The 20,187-nt window shown below is 47.1% G+C and overlaps 1 protein-coding gene and 1 non-coding gene across 8 annotated transcripts in view; both read left to right on the forward strand.

Annotated features, from left to right (window-relative positions):
• Positions 1 to 13,568, forward strand: part of LOC110486004 (ubiquitin carboxyl-terminal hydrolase 34) — a 57,861-nt gene extending 44,293 nt beyond the window's left edge. For all 7 annotated transcript variants that reach the window (XM_036940653.1, XM_036940657.1, XM_036940655.1 and 4 more), the window contains exons 63-78: positions 1,008 to 1,138; positions 3,568 to 3,741; positions 4,075 to 4,248; positions 4,797 to 4,952; positions 6,760 to 6,917; positions 7,430 to 7,508; positions 8,064 to 8,190; positions 8,812 to 8,919; positions 9,113 to 9,217; positions 9,592 to 9,716; positions 10,129 to 10,252; positions 10,368 to 10,447; positions 10,638 to 10,778; positions 11,130 to 11,276; positions 11,538 to 11,694; positions 11,912 to 13,568. In XM_036940653.1, coding sequence (XP_036796548.1) covers positions 1,008 to 1,138; positions 3,568 to 3,741; positions 4,075 to 4,248; positions 4,797 to 4,952; positions 6,760 to 6,917; positions 7,430 to 7,508; positions 8,064 to 8,190; positions 8,812 to 8,919; positions 9,113 to 9,217; positions 9,592 to 9,716; positions 10,129 to 10,252; positions 10,368 to 10,447; positions 10,638 to 10,778; positions 11,130 to 11,276; positions 11,538 to 11,694; positions 11,912 to 12,693 — 2,768 coding nt within the window. In that variant the 3' untranslated portion in view covers positions 12,694 to 13,568. The remainder of the gene's footprint in view (positions 1 to 1,007; positions 1,139 to 3,567; positions 3,742 to 4,074; positions 4,249 to 4,796; positions 4,953 to 6,759; positions 6,918 to 7,429; positions 7,509 to 8,063; positions 8,191 to 8,811; positions 8,920 to 9,112; positions 9,218 to 9,591; positions 9,717 to 10,128; positions 10,253 to 10,367; positions 10,448 to 10,637; positions 10,779 to 11,129; positions 11,277 to 11,537; positions 11,695 to 11,911) is intronic.
• Positions 9,329 to 9,461, forward strand: LOC118938611. The gene has a single exon (XR_005035818.1). It is a non-coding gene; the product is annotated as a small nucleolar RNA SNORA44 (small nucleolar RNA).
• Positions 13,569 to 20,187: the final 6,619 nt, after the last annotated feature.

Raw genomic sequence — 20,187 nt, forward strand, 5'->3', positions numbered from 1 at the left:
CCAATCTCGACAAACCATTTCTGTATGGACCTCGCTTTGTTTAAATTTTATTTTACCTTTATGTAACTAAGCAAGGCAGTTAAGAACAAATTCTTATTTTCAATGACCACCTAGGAACAGTTGGTTAACTGCCTTGTTCAGGGGCAGAACAGGGGCATTGTCATGCTGAAACAGGAAAGGGCCTTCCCCAAACTGTTGCCACAAAGTCAGAAGTACGGAATTGTCTAGAATGTCATTGTATGCTATAGCGTTAAGATTTCCCTTCACTGGATCTAAAGGGCCTAGCCCGAACCATGAAAAACAGCCCCAGACCATTATTCCTCCTCCACCAAACTTTACAGTTGGCACTATGCATTGGGGCAGGTCGTGTTCTCTTGGCATCCGCCAAAGCAAGATTAGTCCGTCGGACTGCGTGATTCATCAGTCCAGAAAACAAGTGGACTCTGGAGCAGCGGAAAATGGCAATGAGCTTTACACCTCTTCAGCCATTGCTTGGCGTTGCGCGTGTAGTTGCTTCGCCACCATGGCCTTTATTTTGCCTTTACCTCCCTTATCTCACCTCATTTTCTCACATTGTATATAGACTATATTTTTCTACTGTATTATTGACTGTATGTTTGTTTTACTCCATGTGTAACTCTGTTATATGTGTCGAACTGCTTTGCTTTATCTTGGCCAGGTCGCAATTGTAAATGAGAACTTGTTCTCAACTTGCCTACCTGGTTACAAAACTTTCCCCATAAAACAATCCCCTAAAACAGGTTCCTTAAGTGCCCTTTTCAACTTGTTTTATATGTTACTCCCTCTCTCGCTTCCATCCCCACCTCTCACAGAGAACCAACAGAGAGCTAGGTACCACTGTTGTCCACTGCACTCATCCCCATCCTTCTCTTCTCACTCTAGCAAAAGAACGATTGTGTGTAGTTAGCCTAGAAATCTTTTTTTTAAAGACAGACATTTAGGCTAAACGCTGCTCCAACTCTGAAATCCTCTTTCTGACCCTCCAGCGGCAGCCTACCTCCTGGTCTCCCTGATTCCCAGCAACTCGTTCCGCCAGATGTTCCGCTCCACGCGTTCCCTCCACATCCCCACGCGGGACCTGCCCCTGTCCCCCGACACCACCGTGGTGCTCCACCAGGTACGGTTACACGCTGCAGTCTTTCCTCCCTGTGTTTTTATTCGTGTTTAGGTTCTACTCCAGGTACAGTCGGACACTGAGAAACGCTCAAACCAGATTTATTCACCCAGCCTGGATGCTTCAGCTAAATAGCGTAACATGCAAGCATGGCCGGCCTCCTCGTTGGGCAGGATTAGGCGTCCGCCTATGGCGGCAGACTGACTGAGGGCGCCATTTTCCGATCTAAACTGACCAAGGCGCACCAACAAAAACACATAAAACCTCACGGAATTCTGGCCAAAAACAATTACAGTTTCTTTCAACCAGTGGCATATGGGCTTTATAGGTGTGCTCTGATGCCGCCCTGTGATGAGCAGTGCCCACTTTGTCGAAGACGGGGGGGCCATTCCCAGCGCACTTCTCCAGGGTGCTGTTGCTGAGATGCGGCGCACCACCAACGTTCCGTCAAAAAGAAAATCGAACATAAATCACATGTCAGATATCGTAGAAAGAGTATGGGGCCTTTTCTGTAGCCAGCAGGCTGGAGATCAAAACGTACGACGATGTTTTAAGACGGACACTTTTTACATCGTGCAGGTTTCTCTGATCAAAATAAATGGCGCCCAATCGCCGACGACAAATGCGCTGTCACGTTAACAAACAACATATCCTGAAAACAGGACAGGTCAAAGTAACATGGACAATATAGAATCTACTATCACAGGGAGTTCCCCCCCCCCCCTTTGTCATGATCAGTGGTTTCAAGTTTGTGTCTGTGTATTTTTGACAAGTTGACCATAGAGAAAAAATCTAATATTTCTGCATTACGTGTTGATTCTACCCAAGATGAAGACGGCTTGTCTGATGAGTGTGCGGCTCTTCTTGAATTTAGTTTATATTACGTGTTGTGCAAACACATTGCAAATAGACTCAGGATAACTCCTGATGAAGTTGGGTAGCTGACATTCGGAGCTTAAATAGCCAAATTGATTAGTCACAGGACCAATAAAGCCAATGCAGCGGCCTGTTTTACAAATGGTGGGCCTACCCGGGTGTATGGGCATTCATAAAATTCCATGGCTGGTCGACATGGTAGGCTGCACCCCAGTAAACACCAGCCAAGGTCCTTTTTTTTGTGTGTGTCTCGCCTAGGGCGGCAGAGAGGCGAGGACCCGGCCCTGCATGCAAGTTACACAAGCATATATTTATACCCCGACTAGGCGGATTTCCCCTTCTTGTATGTCTAAGATAAACAATTAGTCTCTGTTGCTGGGCGGAAACTAGGTCTGTGCCTCTTTGTTAGTGTCCATAACCTTTGTGGGCCGGTGTGTCTGTGAGGGAGAGAAAGCTGCAGTTAGTGTCATTGGCGCCCCTCTGGCCCCCCTCGCAGATGTTTCCTCTCTCTTCAACTATTGTCCTCTCCTTGCCCTTGTTCCTCAGAAACTAACTTAGCTCAACAGCAACCCAACTATTGTCCTCTCCTTGCCCTTGTCCCTCAGAAACTAACTTAGCTCAACAGCAACCCAACTATTGTCCTCTCCTTGCCCTTGTCCCTCAGAAACTAACTTAGCTCAACAGCAACCCAACTATTGTCCTCTCCTTGCCCCTTGTCCCTCAGAAACTAACTTAGCTCAACAGCAACCCAACTATTGTCCTCTCCTTGCCCTTGTCCCTCAGAAACTAACTTAGCTCAACAGCAACCCAACTATTGTCCTCTCCTTGCCCTTGTCCCTCAGAAACTAACTTAGCTCAACAGCAACCCAACTATTGTCCTCTCCTTGCCCCTTGTCCCTCAGAAACTAACTTAGCTCAACAGCAACCCAACTATTGTCCTCTCCTTGCCCTTGTCCCTCAGAAACTAACTTAGCTCAACAGCAACCCAACTATTGTCCTCTCCTTGCCCTTGTCCCTCAGAAACTAACTTAGCTCAACAGCAACCCAACTGTTGCTCTTTTACCTACTTCCTTAGCATCTTAATATACAGCACTAACAGTGTCTGACCTGAGACCTACACGTTCTGTGCTTCCCCTTTGCCGCTACAATAACAAGCTCCAACAACCAAATCCATAACAAGACTACTACTAATGAGCGTATTATACAATTATAATGGGCTCAAGTCAAAAGGTTTCCATCATCAGTGACGTTTCGACCAATCAGGTCTTGGCAATAATATCCATTTGCTGGTATTTTTTGATCACCTGCTCAGATATCTTCTAGTTCGAAGACTTCAAGTACAGATATTTTATTGAAACTGGGAGAAGTGGATGTAATTTACAACCCATGAAGGAGACTTACATAATACAATTTATTGACAAGATACAGTATGTACAACGATTAGATGGAAGTGTACGTGTTTCACAGGAACTGTTTTGAAATTGTGTGTTTATTTTGTGTGAAAACGAAAAATACAGAAAAATATCTGTAGTCTTTCCCTTTTGCTCCTGTACCAGGTGTACAACCTGCTTCTGGGCCTGCTGGGTCGGGCCAAGCTCTACGTGGACGCGGCGGTGCATGGGACCACCAAGCTGGTGCAGTACTTCAGCTTCATGACCTACTGCCTCATCTCCAAGACGGAGAAGCTCATGTTCTCCGGTTACTTCATGGACCTGTGGAACCTCTTCCAGGTGAGTGGGGGGGGGGGGGGGGGGGGGGGGGGGAATTGAGTGGGCTAAATGAGAGTGGGATTAGATTTGTCACATTAGTCATTTAGAAGTTAGTCTCTTTGTGCATTCACTGCACCACACTAGAATAACTAAATACAGGCGTTTTGGTTCATCTCACGGCATGAAAATGAAGTCTATTAGTTTCATTTAGATTTGTTTGGTTCCTTTTTCTCTTCCTCTGTGGTGTGTTCACCTGTACACACCTTATTGAATAATAACTAGTGATAGTAATGAGATAATTGAGTTGCAGTAAGAGAACTTCTCTGATCTTTCACCATGTCCCTCCCCTCTCAGCCCAAGCTGTCTGAACCAGCCATCGCCACTAACCACAACAAGCAGGCCCTCCTCTCCTTCTGGTACAACGTGTGTATGGAGTGTCCCGAGAACGTCCGTCTGGTCGTCCAGAACCCCGTGGTCACTAAGAACATCGCTTTCAACTACATCCTGGCCGACCACGACGACCAGGAGGTGGAAATAATACATTTTAGCTGCAAACCCCCCCTAATTATTAAAAAACGAATAATATTAACGAAATGAATCTAGTTTTCGAGCAGAGGCAACAATGTCCCAGCTATAGAAACGGTACCACTTGGTCAATCGTTGGGAAGCATGACGGTAAACGGGGCGAAGGCGATACCTCTCTTAAACGTGTTTACCAAGTTGCATGATTCTAGCTCAAAAAGGTGATGAGTTATGTGTAGTGCATGTTGGCCACAGCGCCTCCGAGGCCTCACGCTACCATGGCACTGCCATATCCTACTGTCCTTTCCAACTGAAGTTTTACCAAATTCCATTGCCCCTACGTCCAACAGTACAATAGTTATAACCTTCAGTGAAAGAAGCGCCTTCCACTGGCAACGAGAGCGGAGAGAACTCAACTTTTTCTGAGCAATTTATCCAGGAACACATTGTAAATGTACAAAATGTTACTAGCAAAAACACAACCGCCAAAGAATGAAGGTGGCCCAGTTGCTGGAGGTGAGTCTGAAAGCCTGCCTGAAATTATTTACCAACAGGTGGTGCTGTTCAACCGGGGAATGCTGCCGGCGTACTACGGCATCCTGAGGATGTGCTGCGAGCAGTCGCCCGCCTTCACCCGCCAGCTGGCCTCGCACCAGAACATCCAGTGGGCCTTCAAGAACCTGACGCCGCACGCCAGCCAGTACCCAGGGGTGGGTGGTCCGGCTGACTGACTGACTCTGTCCCTTTGTGTGTAATGGGAAGATGACCTGATTGACTGGGTGCTGGTGTGTTGCCTGTTCGTGTGACTGTCCGTCTGTATTTTTTTCTCTCTTACTGCGTCAGGTCGACATATCTCATGCCTCTGTTATACTGCCTGTGTCCATGACCCCTCAGGCGATTCATTAGTCCCTTGTGACTTGTCCACTATCATCCTCTAAGCACTTAATGAGGAGATCAGATGGATAGTAGTAGGGAGTAGGGGCTAGGCCTCTGAGATGTTTCTACGTAGTCTCTCTGTCTCCGGTATGAGGTTGATTTGCGTTTGTCTCTGTTGCCTCTCTGACCACTGTCTGGTGTGTCTGTGTGTTTGTCCCCCTACATCTCTGACCACTGTCTGGTGTGTCTGTGTGTTTGTCCCCCTACATCTCTGACCACTGTCTGGTGTGTCTGTGTGTTTGTCCCCCTACATCTCTGACCTCTGTCTGGTGTGTCTGTGTGTTTGTCCCCCCCGTACATCTCTGACCACTGTCTGGTGTGTCTGTGTGTTTGTCCCCCTACATCTCTGACCACTGTCTGGTGTGTCTGTGTGTTTGTCCCCCTACATCTCTGACCACTGTCTGGTGTGTCTGTGTGTTTGTCCCCCTACATCTCTGACCACTGTCTGGTGTGTCTGTGTGTTTGTCCCCCTACATATCTGACCACTGTCTGGTGTGTCTGTGTGTTTGTCCCCCTACATCTCTGACCACTGTCTGGTGTTTCTGTGTGTTTGTCCCCCTACATCTCTGTCCACTGTCTGGTGTGTTTGTCCCCCTACATCTCTGTCCACTGTCTGGTGTGTCTGTGTGTTTGTCCCCCTACATCTCTGTCCACTGTCTGGTGTTTCTGTGTGTTTGTCCCCCTACATCTCTGACCACTGTCTGGTGTGTCTGTGTGTTTGTCCCCCTACATCTCTGACCACTGTCTGGTGTGTCTGTGTGTTTGTCCCCCTACATCTCTGACCACTGTCTGGTGTGTCTGTGTGTTTGTCCCCCTACATCTCTGACCACTGTCTGGTGTGTCTGTGTGTTTGTCCCCCCCGTACATCTCTGACCACTGTCTGGTGTGTCTGTGTGTTTGTCCCCCTACATCTCTGACCACTGTCTGGTGTTTCTGTGTGTTTGTCCCCCTACATCTCTGTCCACTGTCTGGTGTGTCTGTGTGTTTGTCCCCCTACATCTCTGTCCACTGTCTGGTGTGTCTGTGTGTTTGTCCCCCTACATCTCTGTCCACTGTCTGGTGTTTCTGTGTGGTTGTCCCCCTACATCTCTGACCACTGTCTGGTGTGTCTGTGTGTTTGTCCCCCTACATCTCTGACCACTGTCTGGTGTGTCTGTGTGTTTGTCCCCCTACATCTCTGACCACTGTCTGGTGTGTCTGTGTGTTTGTCCCCCCCGTACATCTCTGACCACTGTCTGGTGTGTCTGTGTGTTTGTCCCCCCCGTACATCTCTGACCACTGTCTGGTGTGTCTGTGTGTTTGTCCCCCCCCGTACATCTCTGACCACTGTCTGTGTGTTTGTCCCCCCCCTACATCTCTGACCACTGTCTGGTGTGTCTGTGTGTTTGTCCCCCCCGTACATCTCTGACCACTGTCTGGTGTGTCTGTGTGTTTGTCCCCCCCCGTACATCTCTGACCACTGTCTGTGTGTTTGTCCCCCCCCTACATCTCTGACCACTGTCTGGTGTGTCTGTGTGTTTGTCCCCCCCCCCTACATCTCTGACCACTGTCTGGTGTGTCTGTGTGTTTGTCACCCTGCAGGCGGTGGAGGAGCTGTTCAACCTGATGCAGCTGTTTGTGGCCCAGCGGTCGGACATGAGGGAAGAGGAGCTGGAGGACGTCAAGCAGTTTAAGAAGACCACCATCAGCTGCTACCTCCGCTGCCTGGACGGACGCTCCTGCTGGACCACACTCATCAGGTAAAACAGAGGGGGTCGCGCACGCGGAGGGGGTCGCGCACGCGGAGGGGGATGTAACAGTATAACTTCAGACCGTCCCCGGGCGCAAACCAGGGACCCTCTGCACACATCAACAACAGTCACCCACGAAGCATCGTTACCCATCGCTCCACAAAAGCCACAGAGGGATCGCGCACACAGAGGGGATCGCGCGCGCACACTTGCCACCAGGATCATGTTCATCAGGCACCACGTTGAAGAAAATGGACTGAAACATGGACTACCTGGAATGGTCCAATAGGACACAATCATTTGTTGCAAAACGTTTTTTTTTAATTCCGTTGCATGCCCTAAAACACGGCCCAGATCTGCAGAGTTAAAAAAAAAATAGGAACTCACGGCAACTTAACCAGAGAGATGTCTGATGCCTTTTAGAGAATCATATGGGCACTGTTTTACTTTTGAGATGAAAGCACTGTGAACTACGGTATATGTCCATGATATAGTGTAACTGTGTTTTGTGTCCGTCGCAGTGCCTTCCGCGTGTTGTTGGAGAACGACGAGGACAGACTACTGGTGGTCTTCAACAGAGGCCTCATCCTCATGACAGAGGTACGTCAAGACCTTCTGCACTAATTATGGTCATTAGGCTTATAACGAACCGTTCATACATGGCTTCATTTCACTGGCTTCTATATTATCATTTTGAGTTAGTTGTGGGGTTGGGGTAAGTCTCGTGTTGCCACATGTCCAAGTCTCTTGTATCACTCGGCCAGCGGAAATCAAGGTTTGGTTAACGGGTTCAAAGTGTAAATAATATTAGCGTTTAATGTAGTATTATTCAGTATCCGATATAAAATATTCTATATATTTTTTTAAAAGTTTCTCAATGTAAAGAGTGTCAGCTGTTGCATAAATCGTTACCGGTCATTTGACGTGCCCCCCCCCCCCCCCCCCCACCCTCTCCATCCTGCTGTCTAACACATGATGTGACATGATGTTGGTAGTTTGATGAAGTTTCTTCATTGTGAACTGTATCCAGTAAAATAATATTTTACTATAAAGTGTAGGAACGTTAATTTCTTAGGCCGAGGGTTCTAGCGTAGGCACCGGTTTGTCATTTGATGTGCCCCTCTCGCGCTCTCCCTCGCCCTCTGCTTCCTGCAGTCGTTCAACACCCTGCACATGATGTACCACGAGGCCACAGCGTGTCATGTGACGGGGGACCTGGTGGAGCTGCTGTCCATCTTCCTGTCGGTACTCAAGGCCACGCGGCCCTATCTGCAGCGCAAAGGTCAGCGAAAACTACCCTCCCTCCCCCTTCTCCTCTGCATGTTGTAACCGTAATGGGGTACAGAGTTCATCTTTACAGTTAATTCGTTCCGCTGTATCCTAAAAATATTTTATTTGAGTTATTTACATATGTAAGAGTAATTGTATTAGAATTCATGTGGCGATTTGAGAGCTATGTACATATTTATGTTGTATTGGATTACGCTATTGACTGCAAGTACCAGAATGCCTTTCAATAGGAAGTTTTAAAAAAAACTTTATTTTTATTGTTCTGTAGAATCTAAAGTGGTAAAATGTATTATTACTAAAAAGAAGCTTTCATCTCACCACCAACGTCCCTAGTCAATTACTTTCACGATAGTTATTCTACGCTGACCACCTACCTTGTAGCAAAACCTCATTTCCAAGTCAAATGTTCTGTCTCCCATTGACATCAATGCATGACTGAAGGGAAAGTTAGGATTCACCCCCCCCCCCCCCCCCCCCCCCCCCCCCCCCCCCGTGTGAATAAGCCCTGTGTTCTTCTGTCGGAGCCTTTTTGTTTACTAGAGCTCAGTGACTTGCCTTTCTTTATTTAGGGACCCTGTAAAGTCTCTGTGTAACCTGTGTTGTTCTCCTATAGACGTGAAGCAGGCTCTTATCCAGTGGCAGGAGAGGATCGACTTTGCCCACAAGCTGCTCACCCTCCTCAACTCCTACAGCCCTCCGGAGCTCCGCAACGCCTGCCTGGGTAAGAACACACACAGTTTGGATAATATTTGACCACATTTTCCCCTCTAAACTATTCCACATAGTATATACAATAGACCTTTGGAACAATTCCAATCACTTGAGGGAGTACCTGTTGTATGTAATATGAGATGTGATGTCACTAGTAGTTCCTGGTTATTTCCCCCCCCCCCCCCCCCCCCCCCCCCCTCCAGATGTTCTGAAGGAGCTGGTCCTGTTGAGTCCCCATGACTTCCTGCACACTCTGGTGCCCTTCCTGCAACACAACCACTGCACCTACCACCACAGCAACATCCCCAGTGAGTGCCCCCCTCCAGCTGCTACACTTGGAGCTCGTCTTATGTACTGACGAAAGTTAACGAGGACCAACGCAAGCGATCAGGGAAACAATGCCGACGAATAATACTACACAGCATGCTATCCTAAGGACCCTGGCTCTGTCTGTAGCCTCTGGTTCTCCAAGTGCATGCCAGAGTACCGGGGGAGTCTTTGACTGTCCTGGCCTCTCCGTGCCTGAGGCAGTCACTCAACTGTCCTACACATATCTAGAAAGTCACAACAACAAAAAAACAACGTATTTTTGTCCACAATCTCCCATTGGCGTAAATGTTGCTGTAGATTTGCGTAAGACCAGGTAGTATTTGTCTGAATGTGACCCTCCTTTTGTACACAGTGTCCTTTGGGCCTTACCTGCCCTGCAGAGAGAACATCAAGCTGATGGGAGGCAAGAACAACATCCGACCTCCCAGACCCGAACTCAACATGTGCCTCCTGCCTTCCATGGTGGAGACCAGCAAGGTGTGGTGTCTCTGAATACTACCACTGCTTCATGTCTCTTGGCCAGTTTGTCATTTTCTTAACATAAATGCCATCTTTGGCACCAAGATCATGGCAAGTTTGATTGAACAGTGGTCTTGGTGCTAAAGAGGATGTTTATGTTTTGCGGGAAATCTCACCGCAGGTTGTTGTAAGGGAGATTGTTCTTGATAGCTCACCTGGCTAAGTAACGGTTCATTTAAGATGAGACCATCTGTCCTACCTGGTTACAATCATGGTTGGATATGTGGAAGCTGAAGTAAATAAAGTGGTTTATGTATGCATGTTTCTTCGCAATTTCAAGGTCTGTTCATTTCATGTGTATATTTGCGCTAGTGTGGTGTTCCTGCTTTCATTGAGAAGGATCATCAACTTCCATGTCTCTCTCTCTCAGGGTAAAGATGAGGTGTATGACCGGATGCTCCTAGACTACTTTCTCTCCTACCACCAGTTCATCCACCTGCTGTGTCGAGTCGCCATCAACTGCGAGAAGTTCACAGAGACCCTTGTCAAACTAAGTGAGTGTGTGTGTGGGGATGCGTTTGTAATGTTACTGTATCTAATGACTAAAAAGGCTGTGTGTGTGTGTGTATCTGGTGTGTCACCAATGTGACCATGTCTCTCTGGTTCCAGGTGTCCTGATAGCGTACGAGGGCTTGCCTCTGCACTTGGCCCTCTTCCCCAAGCTGTGGACGGAGCTTTGCCAGTCTCAGGTAAATATCACACGCTTTCACACACACTTTAACACGCTCACTCCAATACAGTCACAATACTCAGACACAAATGTGTACTATTTCTCTCACTTGCAAAACACACTTAACACACATCCAAATCTACAAACACACGTAACACACAAAATATAATTGGTCGTTGTCACCAACATCTTGCTGTGCTGTTCTGTAGTCGGCCCTGGCTAAGACGTGTGTGAAGCTTCTGTGCGAGGACCCGGCGTTCGGCGAGTACATCAAGTGCATCCTGATGGACGAGAGGACCTTCCTCAACAACAACATGGCCTACTCCTTCCTCACCTGCTTCCTGCACAAGGTAGCCATCTTGGAGCCACCGCTAACCCATCTGTTTATTTCAACACCGACAGCCTCTGCTTTAGCCTGTTTTTATAGCGTGTCATTTCATGTATGCATCCAATGTTGATGCTCTACCAAGGTGTCATGCTGGTCTGAGTCCCAGATCTGTTTTGCCGTCTTGTCAACTTCAAATGACCGCAATGATGTTGGCAAGACTGCATAATCTGATCTGGGACTCAGGCTAACCTTGCTACTTGTAAATGCCATGTTGATGGGCCTTTCGAGTGCATGACCGTAAGTGTGTGTGTGTGTGTGTGTGTGTGTGTGTGTGTGTGTGTGTGTGTGTGTGTGTGTGTGTGTCATCTCTCAGGTCCAGAGCCAGGTGCTGTCAGGCCCCAGCTGCGCCAACCTGATCAGTCTGCTGGTGACCAACCTGCTGAACGAGTACCGCAGCCTACAGCCCGAGCTGGCCTCGCACCGCCTGGAGCTGAGCAAGACCAGCGGCCTCCTCAACGCTGTCCGTACCCCTTATTCACGCCCTTATTCACGCCTTATTCACATTCTGTTAGTGCACTATTCATGCCTTATTCTAATGCAATTCATGCCCTATTTACATGCTATTCATCCCTTTTTCACGCTCTACTCGGGCCTTATTCATGCTTACTCGTTAATTCCATAGTCATGCCTTACTAGATTGTCATTCCCTGTTCAAATGCTTTTCTCTACTAGATAATCACTGTTCTTTTGTCCCTCTCCCTCCCTCCCTCCCTCTCTGCAGGACCTGCGAGCGTTGGCGTTGATGTTGTCCATACACACCCCCCAGGCGTTGGACCCGGCTCTGGGTCCGGCCCTGCAGGAGTTGCTGTCCAAGTGTAGCGCCTGTGTGCAGCAACGCAGCGCGCTCGAACAGGAGGCCAAGGACCGCAAGGCCAAAGGTACGACACATACAGTATACTGTCACAAACTTGGAAAAATTGAAACGCATTGATGGTAGCCAATGTGTGGTGTCACTTAGTCCAACCCTGTTATCTGCTTACACTGTGTCATTTAAACTCATTGGGAAATGATGAATTGAAGTTGAAAATGCTAATGGTAGTACTTACCTGTACACAGATGTAAAGGTTAATCACCCGAGTTTCTTCTGTCTTTTAGCGGAGGAGGAGGGCGCCACCCCAGTGAAGCGCCGGCGAATGAGTAGCGACGACGGCCCCGGGGAAGGAACCAGCGCCGGCACCATCACCGGGGGTGTGACCGTATCCGGACCCACCTGCGCAGCCGCCACCACCTCCTCCCTCCCCCCATGTGTCGAGCTGAAGCCGGAGCACCAAGAGGCACTGACTCCCACCAGCACCTCGGACACAGAGACTCGGGACTCCTCGTCCCTCATCGACCCGGGAACCGAGCACGATCCGCCCTCACCGGATCCTACCGCTGCCACCAGTTGCAGCCAACCCCCTGGGGACGCCTCCCCCAAGGAGGAGAAGATGGAGGCTTCCTCTTCCTCCTCTTCCTCATCATCATCCTCTTCCTCCCTCCCGGAGACGGGAGAGTTGTCGTATGGCGGCAGCGGACAGGGAGGGGAGGAGCCGCAGTCGTCTCAGACTCAGCAGGCAGCCATGGCAGGAGCGGCGGAGGAAGAGAGGAGGGAAGCAACGGCGGCAATGGATGAGACAAAGGAGGCGAGGGAGACGGGCTCTAAGACTTGCGGAGGCTCGGCCACCCTGGCCTCGGAGGACCTGGCCTTCCCATCTGCCCTGGGCCTGGCAGGAGAGGGGGCAGAGGTCCCAGGGTGCAGTAGCCACGCCCCCTCGCAGGCTCTGACGAACTCTGCCCCGCCTCCGGACACCCTGGAAATGCTCTACAGGACAGTGGAGGCCACTATCGCCGTGGTTACAAAACTATCTGTGAAAGGGCCGTGCTCCGCCTCCTCGTGACATCCCCATTATTGCTCTCAGCGCTATGAGCCCTTTTTTAAAATCTTTTTTGTCTGTTTTTTTTTTTTTCTCTAAGTGTATTATGCTCTTTCGTTTAACACTTTTCTTTCCCTGTTTTCATCCTTTCGTTTTTGTTTTCCATTTTCTGTGTGTGTTGCGTTGGCCTCTGCTGATGTGCTTCTATCAGTTCTTGTGCTCCGGTTTGTCACGCAATCACTCCTCCCCAGCTTCAATGGCAGAAGGAGGCTCTAGACAGCATGCTCCCAAATGACTATAAACATGCACAGCCGCCGATCCATTGGACGAAAAATAATTACTTTTTTTACCGATTTCCGAGTTCTTTTTGAAGTGATTTATTTGTTTTGAGGTTGCTGTAACGGGGAAAGGTTTACAGGAATTTTAGTCTCTTCTGTATGCAATTTAATTTGATTGCATTTTTACTCTGTATAAAATGGTGTCCTCTGTGCCAGTTTTGTACTTGATGAGAGGCAAAAAAAAGTTGCCTTGCTTTTTTTCTGTGGTTAATATCCAAACTAAGTTTACCTGTACATTAAAAAAGAACCACAAGAAACTTGATTCTGTAAAGAATCTTCTCTAGTTGTTGCCTGGCGGTGTATATGAAAACTATATATATATATATAACTATATATATATATATATATATAATGGTGCTTTATTTGACACGATATCTGTGGGTGAAATAAAGCAGTCTTGGTGTAACAGTTGGAGCTTTATTTTATTTACTGAAAATACATTCCATAATCTATTGTCATTCTTGCTTCTTCTGGTTGTTTTGTTTCTTTTTTTAATTTATTTTCGATTATAGGATCAATGAATAAAAATTGTAATCTGAATAATTATGAACTGACCCACAAATGAGCTATGATCATTTTGTTCTATAGCGTCCTCGCACATCCTGGATTACAATCTGATTGATTTAGCGTTGTGATTGATTTGTTTTAAAGGTGCCCCCCGTTACAGCCTTCACCGTGCCCGTCAGGTTTACTAGAATGTTTCCGGACTTATTCCGCCACACGTTACACTGCTGCGAAGAACCACAATCATTTTAATTGAACCGTGTCTTTATCAAATCAATCGTGTCCCATTTAGATGGATGTATGTTTTCAAGGGAAACCTGGTCCGTAGACTGCAGCAGTTTTGAGAGAAGTCTTTGGGTGGACTGCGACAGTAATGGCCGCTATTATCAGCTCTGCTCTTGTTTTTAATTTTGATCCGTCTGGTTTTGCTTTATACCGTAACAATCTTAACATATGGTGTAAATCCTGCACAACCCAATGCTAGGTCAGTGTTTTGAAACAGTCTTGAAACTGTCCTTGAGAGGAGGACATGCAGTGTACTCAACGTTACCCAATCCTGGTCTTGAGAGACCAGTGTGGTGTGTGTGTGTGTGATGGTATTTTATCATAATCATCCTCTCTGTAAAAATGTATTGATTTGTTACAGGGTTACTGAAGACCACTTTTACACAGGGACCCTTCAGGCAGCTGTGGAACTTAATTTCACCTTTATTTAACCAGGTAGGCTAGTTGAGAACAAGTTCTTATTTACAACTGCGACCTGGCCGAGATAAAGCACAGCAATTCGACACATACAACAACACAGAGTTACACATGGAATAAACAAAACAGTCAATAATACAGTAGAACAAAAGAAAGTCTATATACAGTGAGTGCAAATGAGGTAAAATAAGGGAGTTAAGGCAATAAATAGGCAATGGTGGCGAAGTAATTACAATATGGCAATTAAACACTGGAATGGTAGATGTGCAGAAGATGAATGTGCAAGTAGAGATACTGGGGGCTGTTTACAGATGGGCTATGTGCAGTGATCTATGAGCTGCTCTGACAGCTGGTGCTTAAAGCTAGTGCGTGAGATCTGTGAGATTTTTGCAGTTCGTTCCAGTCATTGGCAGCTGAGAACTGGAAGGAAAGACGACCAAAGGAGGAATTGTCTTTTCGGGGTGACCGGTGAGATATGAAGCGAGGGCCAACCAACGACAGCGTACAGGTCGCAATGGTGAGTAGTGTATGGGGCTTTGGTGACAAAAACGGATGGCACTGTGATAGACTACATCCAGTTTGTTGAGTAGAGTGTTGGAGGCTATTTTATAGATGACATCACCGAAGTCGAGGATCGGTAGGATGGTCAGTTTTACTTGGGTATGTTTGGCAGCACGAGTGAAGGATGCTTTGTTGCGATATAGGAAGCCAATTCTAGATTTCTTTTGGATTGGAGATGCTTAATTTGAGTCTGGAAGGAGAGTCGTTTGGTCGCAGACCCATTACGGATGCAGGCAATGAGGCAGTGATTGCTGAGATCCTGGTTGAAGACAGCAGAGGTGTATTTGGAGGGTAGGTTGGTTAGGATGATGTCTATGAGGGTGCCCGTGTTTACTGATTTGGAGTTGTACCTGGTAGGTTAATTGATCATGTGTGTGAGATTGAGGGTATCAAGCTTGGATTGTAGGATGGCCGGGGTGTTAAGCATGTCCCAGTTTAGGTCACCTAGTAGCACGAGCTCAGAAGATAGATGGGGGGCAATCAATTCACATATGGTATCGAGGGCACAGCTGGGGGCAGAGGGAGGTCTATAGCAAGCGGCAACAGTGAGAGACTTGTTTCTGGAAAGATAAATTTTTAGAAGTAGATGCTCAAATTGTTTGGGTACAGACTTGGATAGTAATACAGAACTCTGCAGGCTATCTTTGCAGTAGATTGCAACATCGCCCCCTTTGGCAGTTCTATCTGGGCGGAAAATGTTATAGTTAGCGATGGAGATTAAGGTTTTTGGTGGTTTTCCTAAGCCAGGATTCAGACACGACTAAGACATTCAGGTTGGTAGAGTGTGCTAAAGCAGTGAGTAAAACCAACTTAGGGAGTAGGCTTCTATGTTAACATGCATGAAACCAAGGCTTTTACGGTTACAGAAGTCAACAAATGAGAGCACCTGGGGAGTGGGAGTGGACCTAGGCACTGCAGGACCTGGATTAACCTCTACATCAACAGAGGAGAAGTAGGATAAGGGTACGGCTAAAGGCTCTACGAACTGGCCGTCTAGCACGTTCGGACCAGAGAGTAAAAGGAGCAGGTTTCTGGGAATGATAGCATAGATTCAAGGCATAGTGTACAGACAAAGGTAAGGTAGGATGTGAGTACATTAGAGGTAAACCTAGGCATTGAGTAATGATGAGAGAGATATAGTCTCTAGAGACGTTTAAACCAGGTGATTTCATCGCATATGTAGGAGGTGGAACAACATGGTTGGTTAAGGCATATTTGGCAGGGCTAGAGGCTCTACTGTGAAATAAGACAGTAATCACTAACCAGGACAGTAATGGACGAGGCATATTGACATTAGAGAGAGGCATGCGTAGCCAAGTGAACATGTGGGTCCACGGCGATTGACAGTTAGCAGGCCGATGCTAACACGCTAACTTGCGGGGGGTTATTAGAAACACGTCAATTTGAACCCCCCGTTAATATGCCATGATTAGTTTGATTTCCCACTGTAAAGCGCCAAGCAGCTACTGTCTTCCTGGCTCTGGCTTTGCACCACAGAATCAGTTCCTAATTGTATCATCGTATCCCCCACTGCAAAATATGCTTTTGGACCGGCCCATGGTAAGCGCAGCACTGCGCACAATGCAGTATAGGCTACACTCGAATGTTTCAAAATGCACAGTACGTCAGTGGTTCTATGTGACCGATATTAACATTTAGGAAGAGGGGAGATCTAAAGATGCAATTAGCATTGGTTGCTAGTATAACTAGGATTGTCTTGGGCTGCTGGAAACTGAAATGAAATTAATAGAAACCCAGTAGAACATGCTAGAAATGCTGCTCAATGGTATAAGGAACTGTTTATAAAAATCCCTCAACATTTCATGTTCTGATTTTCGCTAGGCTACTTTGGAGCAAGGTAAGACATGCCTCAAAATGACTTAAAACCTCCAGGTTTTAAACCATGAAGTTTTAGTTATAAAATGCTGATTACCTCTGTTCAGATTTCAAGGTGGTTGACGTGTCTGGTGCGCAACAGGCACTGGCCTTTCTAGCAGCTCTTGTGACCATTTGATCTGAACGAACTGTGCCTTGAGTATGTCAACAGAACGAGCCTTTACGTTAATTATCTTAAATGATATTTGTCAAACATCACTGCCTTTAGGCCTATTTATGTTATTAAACGTTTGGCTATATTTTCATGCGCCTCCATGTCAGCATCAGTGTGGACAAATCACCTTGGCTATGCTTTGAGATGTTGGCAAATTTATTTATATACATCCACTACATCCACTGCATGTTTCAAGCATCACTGCATGTTTCAGCATGATAATGCACAGCCCCATGTCACCAGGGTCTGTACTCAATTCCTGGAATCTGAAAATGTCCCAGTTCTTCCATGGCCAGCATACTCACCATTGAGCATGTTTGGGATGCTCTGGATCGACGTGTACGACAGCATGTTCCAGGTCCAGCCAATGTCCAGCATCTTCGCACAGTCATTGAAGAGTGAGACAACAATCCACAGACCAAAATCAACTGCCTGATGAACTTTATGCGAAGATGTCGCGCAATGAGGCAAATGGTGGTCACACCAGATACTGACTGGTTTTCTAACCCAAGTACTGTATCTGTGACTAACAGATGCATATATGTATTCCCAGTCATGGTGGGATGGGGTCTGGAAGAGTAGGGAACTGGGGTGTGTTGTCATTGTAGTTCAGAACGGTGATGTTATGCTGGGCTGTGGCGTTCAGCCCATCTTTGTCCACCGCCACCACCTGAACACAGTGAGAGGGGTAAGATCTTAACAGGTAACGTAGTTGACAAAACGTAACATTGTTGACTCCAACGCATAACGTTGCTGACCTACGTGGTCTCACTGAGCATCTTAAGTCAAATTACCAGCCTGCATTTGCCTATCCACATTGTACATTTTTATCACCTATATGACTTAACAACATGAGCAAAGACAATGTTTACTTTGGCGTCTAGGTGGGGTAGAGTTAAGGTCAGGCTGATAGGAAGAGAGAGATTCTCCTCCAGCTGCGTCCTTGCCCATCGTTAAGATATGAAAAATGTTCCCTCCTCCACATGGATTACATTTATGGAAGTAGACCCGACTGTTATTGGGGCCTATATTTGGGTGTAGATCTTATGAGAGACGCAGCTGAAGCACATGCTGTTTGACATGATGTGGTATACCTGTAAAACGTAGTTATCCTTTGTCTCTCTGTCCAAGGTGACGTCACTCTTCAGGGACACAACCACCTTGTTTGTTTATGTTGAAGGTATCACTTGTAAATACAAAGTGACCACTCGAGAATCCACCCTAAAAGGATAACCCAGAGATATGTTAATGGTGCGTGTCGGCTTATCATTCCTAGGTTCGTCAGAAATGTATTCGTGGGATGGATGTATTGTAATATTTTCAGATTGTTGATATCGTCATGATAAACACCATTATGTATCACCATTATATATTTTCATCGATTATATATATTGTCATTGATATATATATATAGTCATTGATAAACCGTAATCGATATACCAATATTATATATAGCCAATAGTCTTCATGTCGTGCAGATATATCCCTCATCTCAATGTAGATAGTAATGTCCAAGATATTGTTACCATCATAACAAAATATAATCGATCTCCTGATGATAATGACGGTCTCATTTCTCTGACCTCATCCACGTCGGTGACCTCCAGGGTCACGACAGCCGCTCCGCTGGCCAGGTTCTCAGAGACGGCGACATCGTAGCGCTCTGCGCTGAACTGAGGCGGGTTGTTGTTCACATCTGTCACCCTCACCACCACTGATCCATTCCCAACGAGGGACGGGGTCCCCCCATCTGCAGCCTGTACCATTAGGTTGTACACCTTCACTGCTCCATAGTCCAAGGCCTGAGCCAGCCGCAGTACCCCAGGGGAAGAGTCCAGCTGGAAGAGCGCCACGGTCGAGGGAGGGTCTTGCTGAAATATACTATAGGTCAATACGCCGTTTGTGCCTTCGTCAAGGTCCACCGCTTCTAGGGTGACCAGTGTCGTTCCCACAGACTGTGTTTCTAAGACCTCAACCTCATATTCTGTCTTGGAGAAACTTGGAACGTTGTCGTTGACGTCAGATACTTGAATGAGCAGGGTGGCGGTAGAGGGAGAGAGCTGGACGACCTTGATCCTGAGCCACCACCTCCAGGCTGAACTCGGCTTTGGTCTCTCTGTCCAGCGCCCCAGCCAGGGACACCATCCCCATTTTGGGGTCGATAGTGAACTTCCCCTCGCCTCCCCAGAGGGCATAGCGGAGCTCCCTGTTGAAGCCATCGTCCGCGTCCCTGGCGGTCATGGCAGTGAGGCTGGCCCCTACCTCTGTATCCTCCGGGACAGGGTGTGTCACAGAGCTGGTGCCAAACACGGGGCTGTTGTCATTGATGTCAATCACTAGCACCACGATGGTTGCCTCATCGCTGCTTGTGCCATCCGAGATTGAGATCTGAGTAGTTCCTTTGGGTCTCATAGTCCAGTTTGACCTTAGAGATAAAAACACCTTTGGAGTCGATGGCAAACTTGTCGGCGTCTGTCAGGGCCTGAAGCGTCACGGAAACTACTGTAGTTACTGCTAGGAAGGTCACCTGTATTTGGGGTGACAAAAATGTTATAGGATCGATCTGGTTGTTTTTTCAGATTAAGTAGAATTGAATGGATCTGGGGAAGTTCACCTTGACAATCACAGCCCCTGGATCCGTCTCTTCCTCTATGCTCCCACGGTAGGTGCTCAAGATGAACATGGGTTTGGAATCTCCAGGTGCCAGGATCTCCACCAGCACCGCGGAGGAATGAGAAATTCCACCCCCTACAGGACAGGAGGAGAACATCCACAGTCACTTTGGGCCCCAAAAAAAATGTGGGAACCCATAACCAAATCTCCAGCTGTTGACTGACTAGCCTCCTGTAGATATACACTATTCCTCTCATATTCTTCTAGTCTACAGTGTATATATGCTATGACTACTAGGTTATAGTATGTTTTCTTGAGTTGCTTGGGTTCATTTACATATTTTGTCAACTTTACGTTCAGATTAATTCCACACTACAATGCGCTCAACAAAATGGTTTGCATGACAGTGCCTTCAAGTTCTGTAGACAGAGACTGTACCTAGACTCACCATCTCTTTCTGCCACATAGAGAGGGAACTGAAGGACCTTGTTCTCCTCCAGAGGAATGTTCTTTTCCAGCTTTATCTCGCCTGTGTTTTCATCGATGGAGAAAAATCCTTCCAGGTTCCCAAACTCTATTGAGTACTTGACCTGTCCATTAGCACCAGCATCCAGATCTGCTGCTTCAACCTACCAATCACAATGTCATAAAACCTACCAATCACATGGCATAAAATGCATGTGGTGACAAAGCAGTACCGTTGTTTCCTGTTTACAGTCGTGTTCCTGTGGATATGTGTGGTGACATCAG

Source organism: Oncorhynchus mykiss, chromosome 13, assembly GCF_013265735.2.
Source record: "Oncorhynchus mykiss isolate Arlee chromosome 13, USDA_OmykA_1.1, whole genome shotgun sequence".
NCBI classification, from domain to species: Eukaryota; Metazoa; Chordata; class Actinopteri; order Salmoniformes; family Salmonidae; genus Oncorhynchus; species Oncorhynchus mykiss.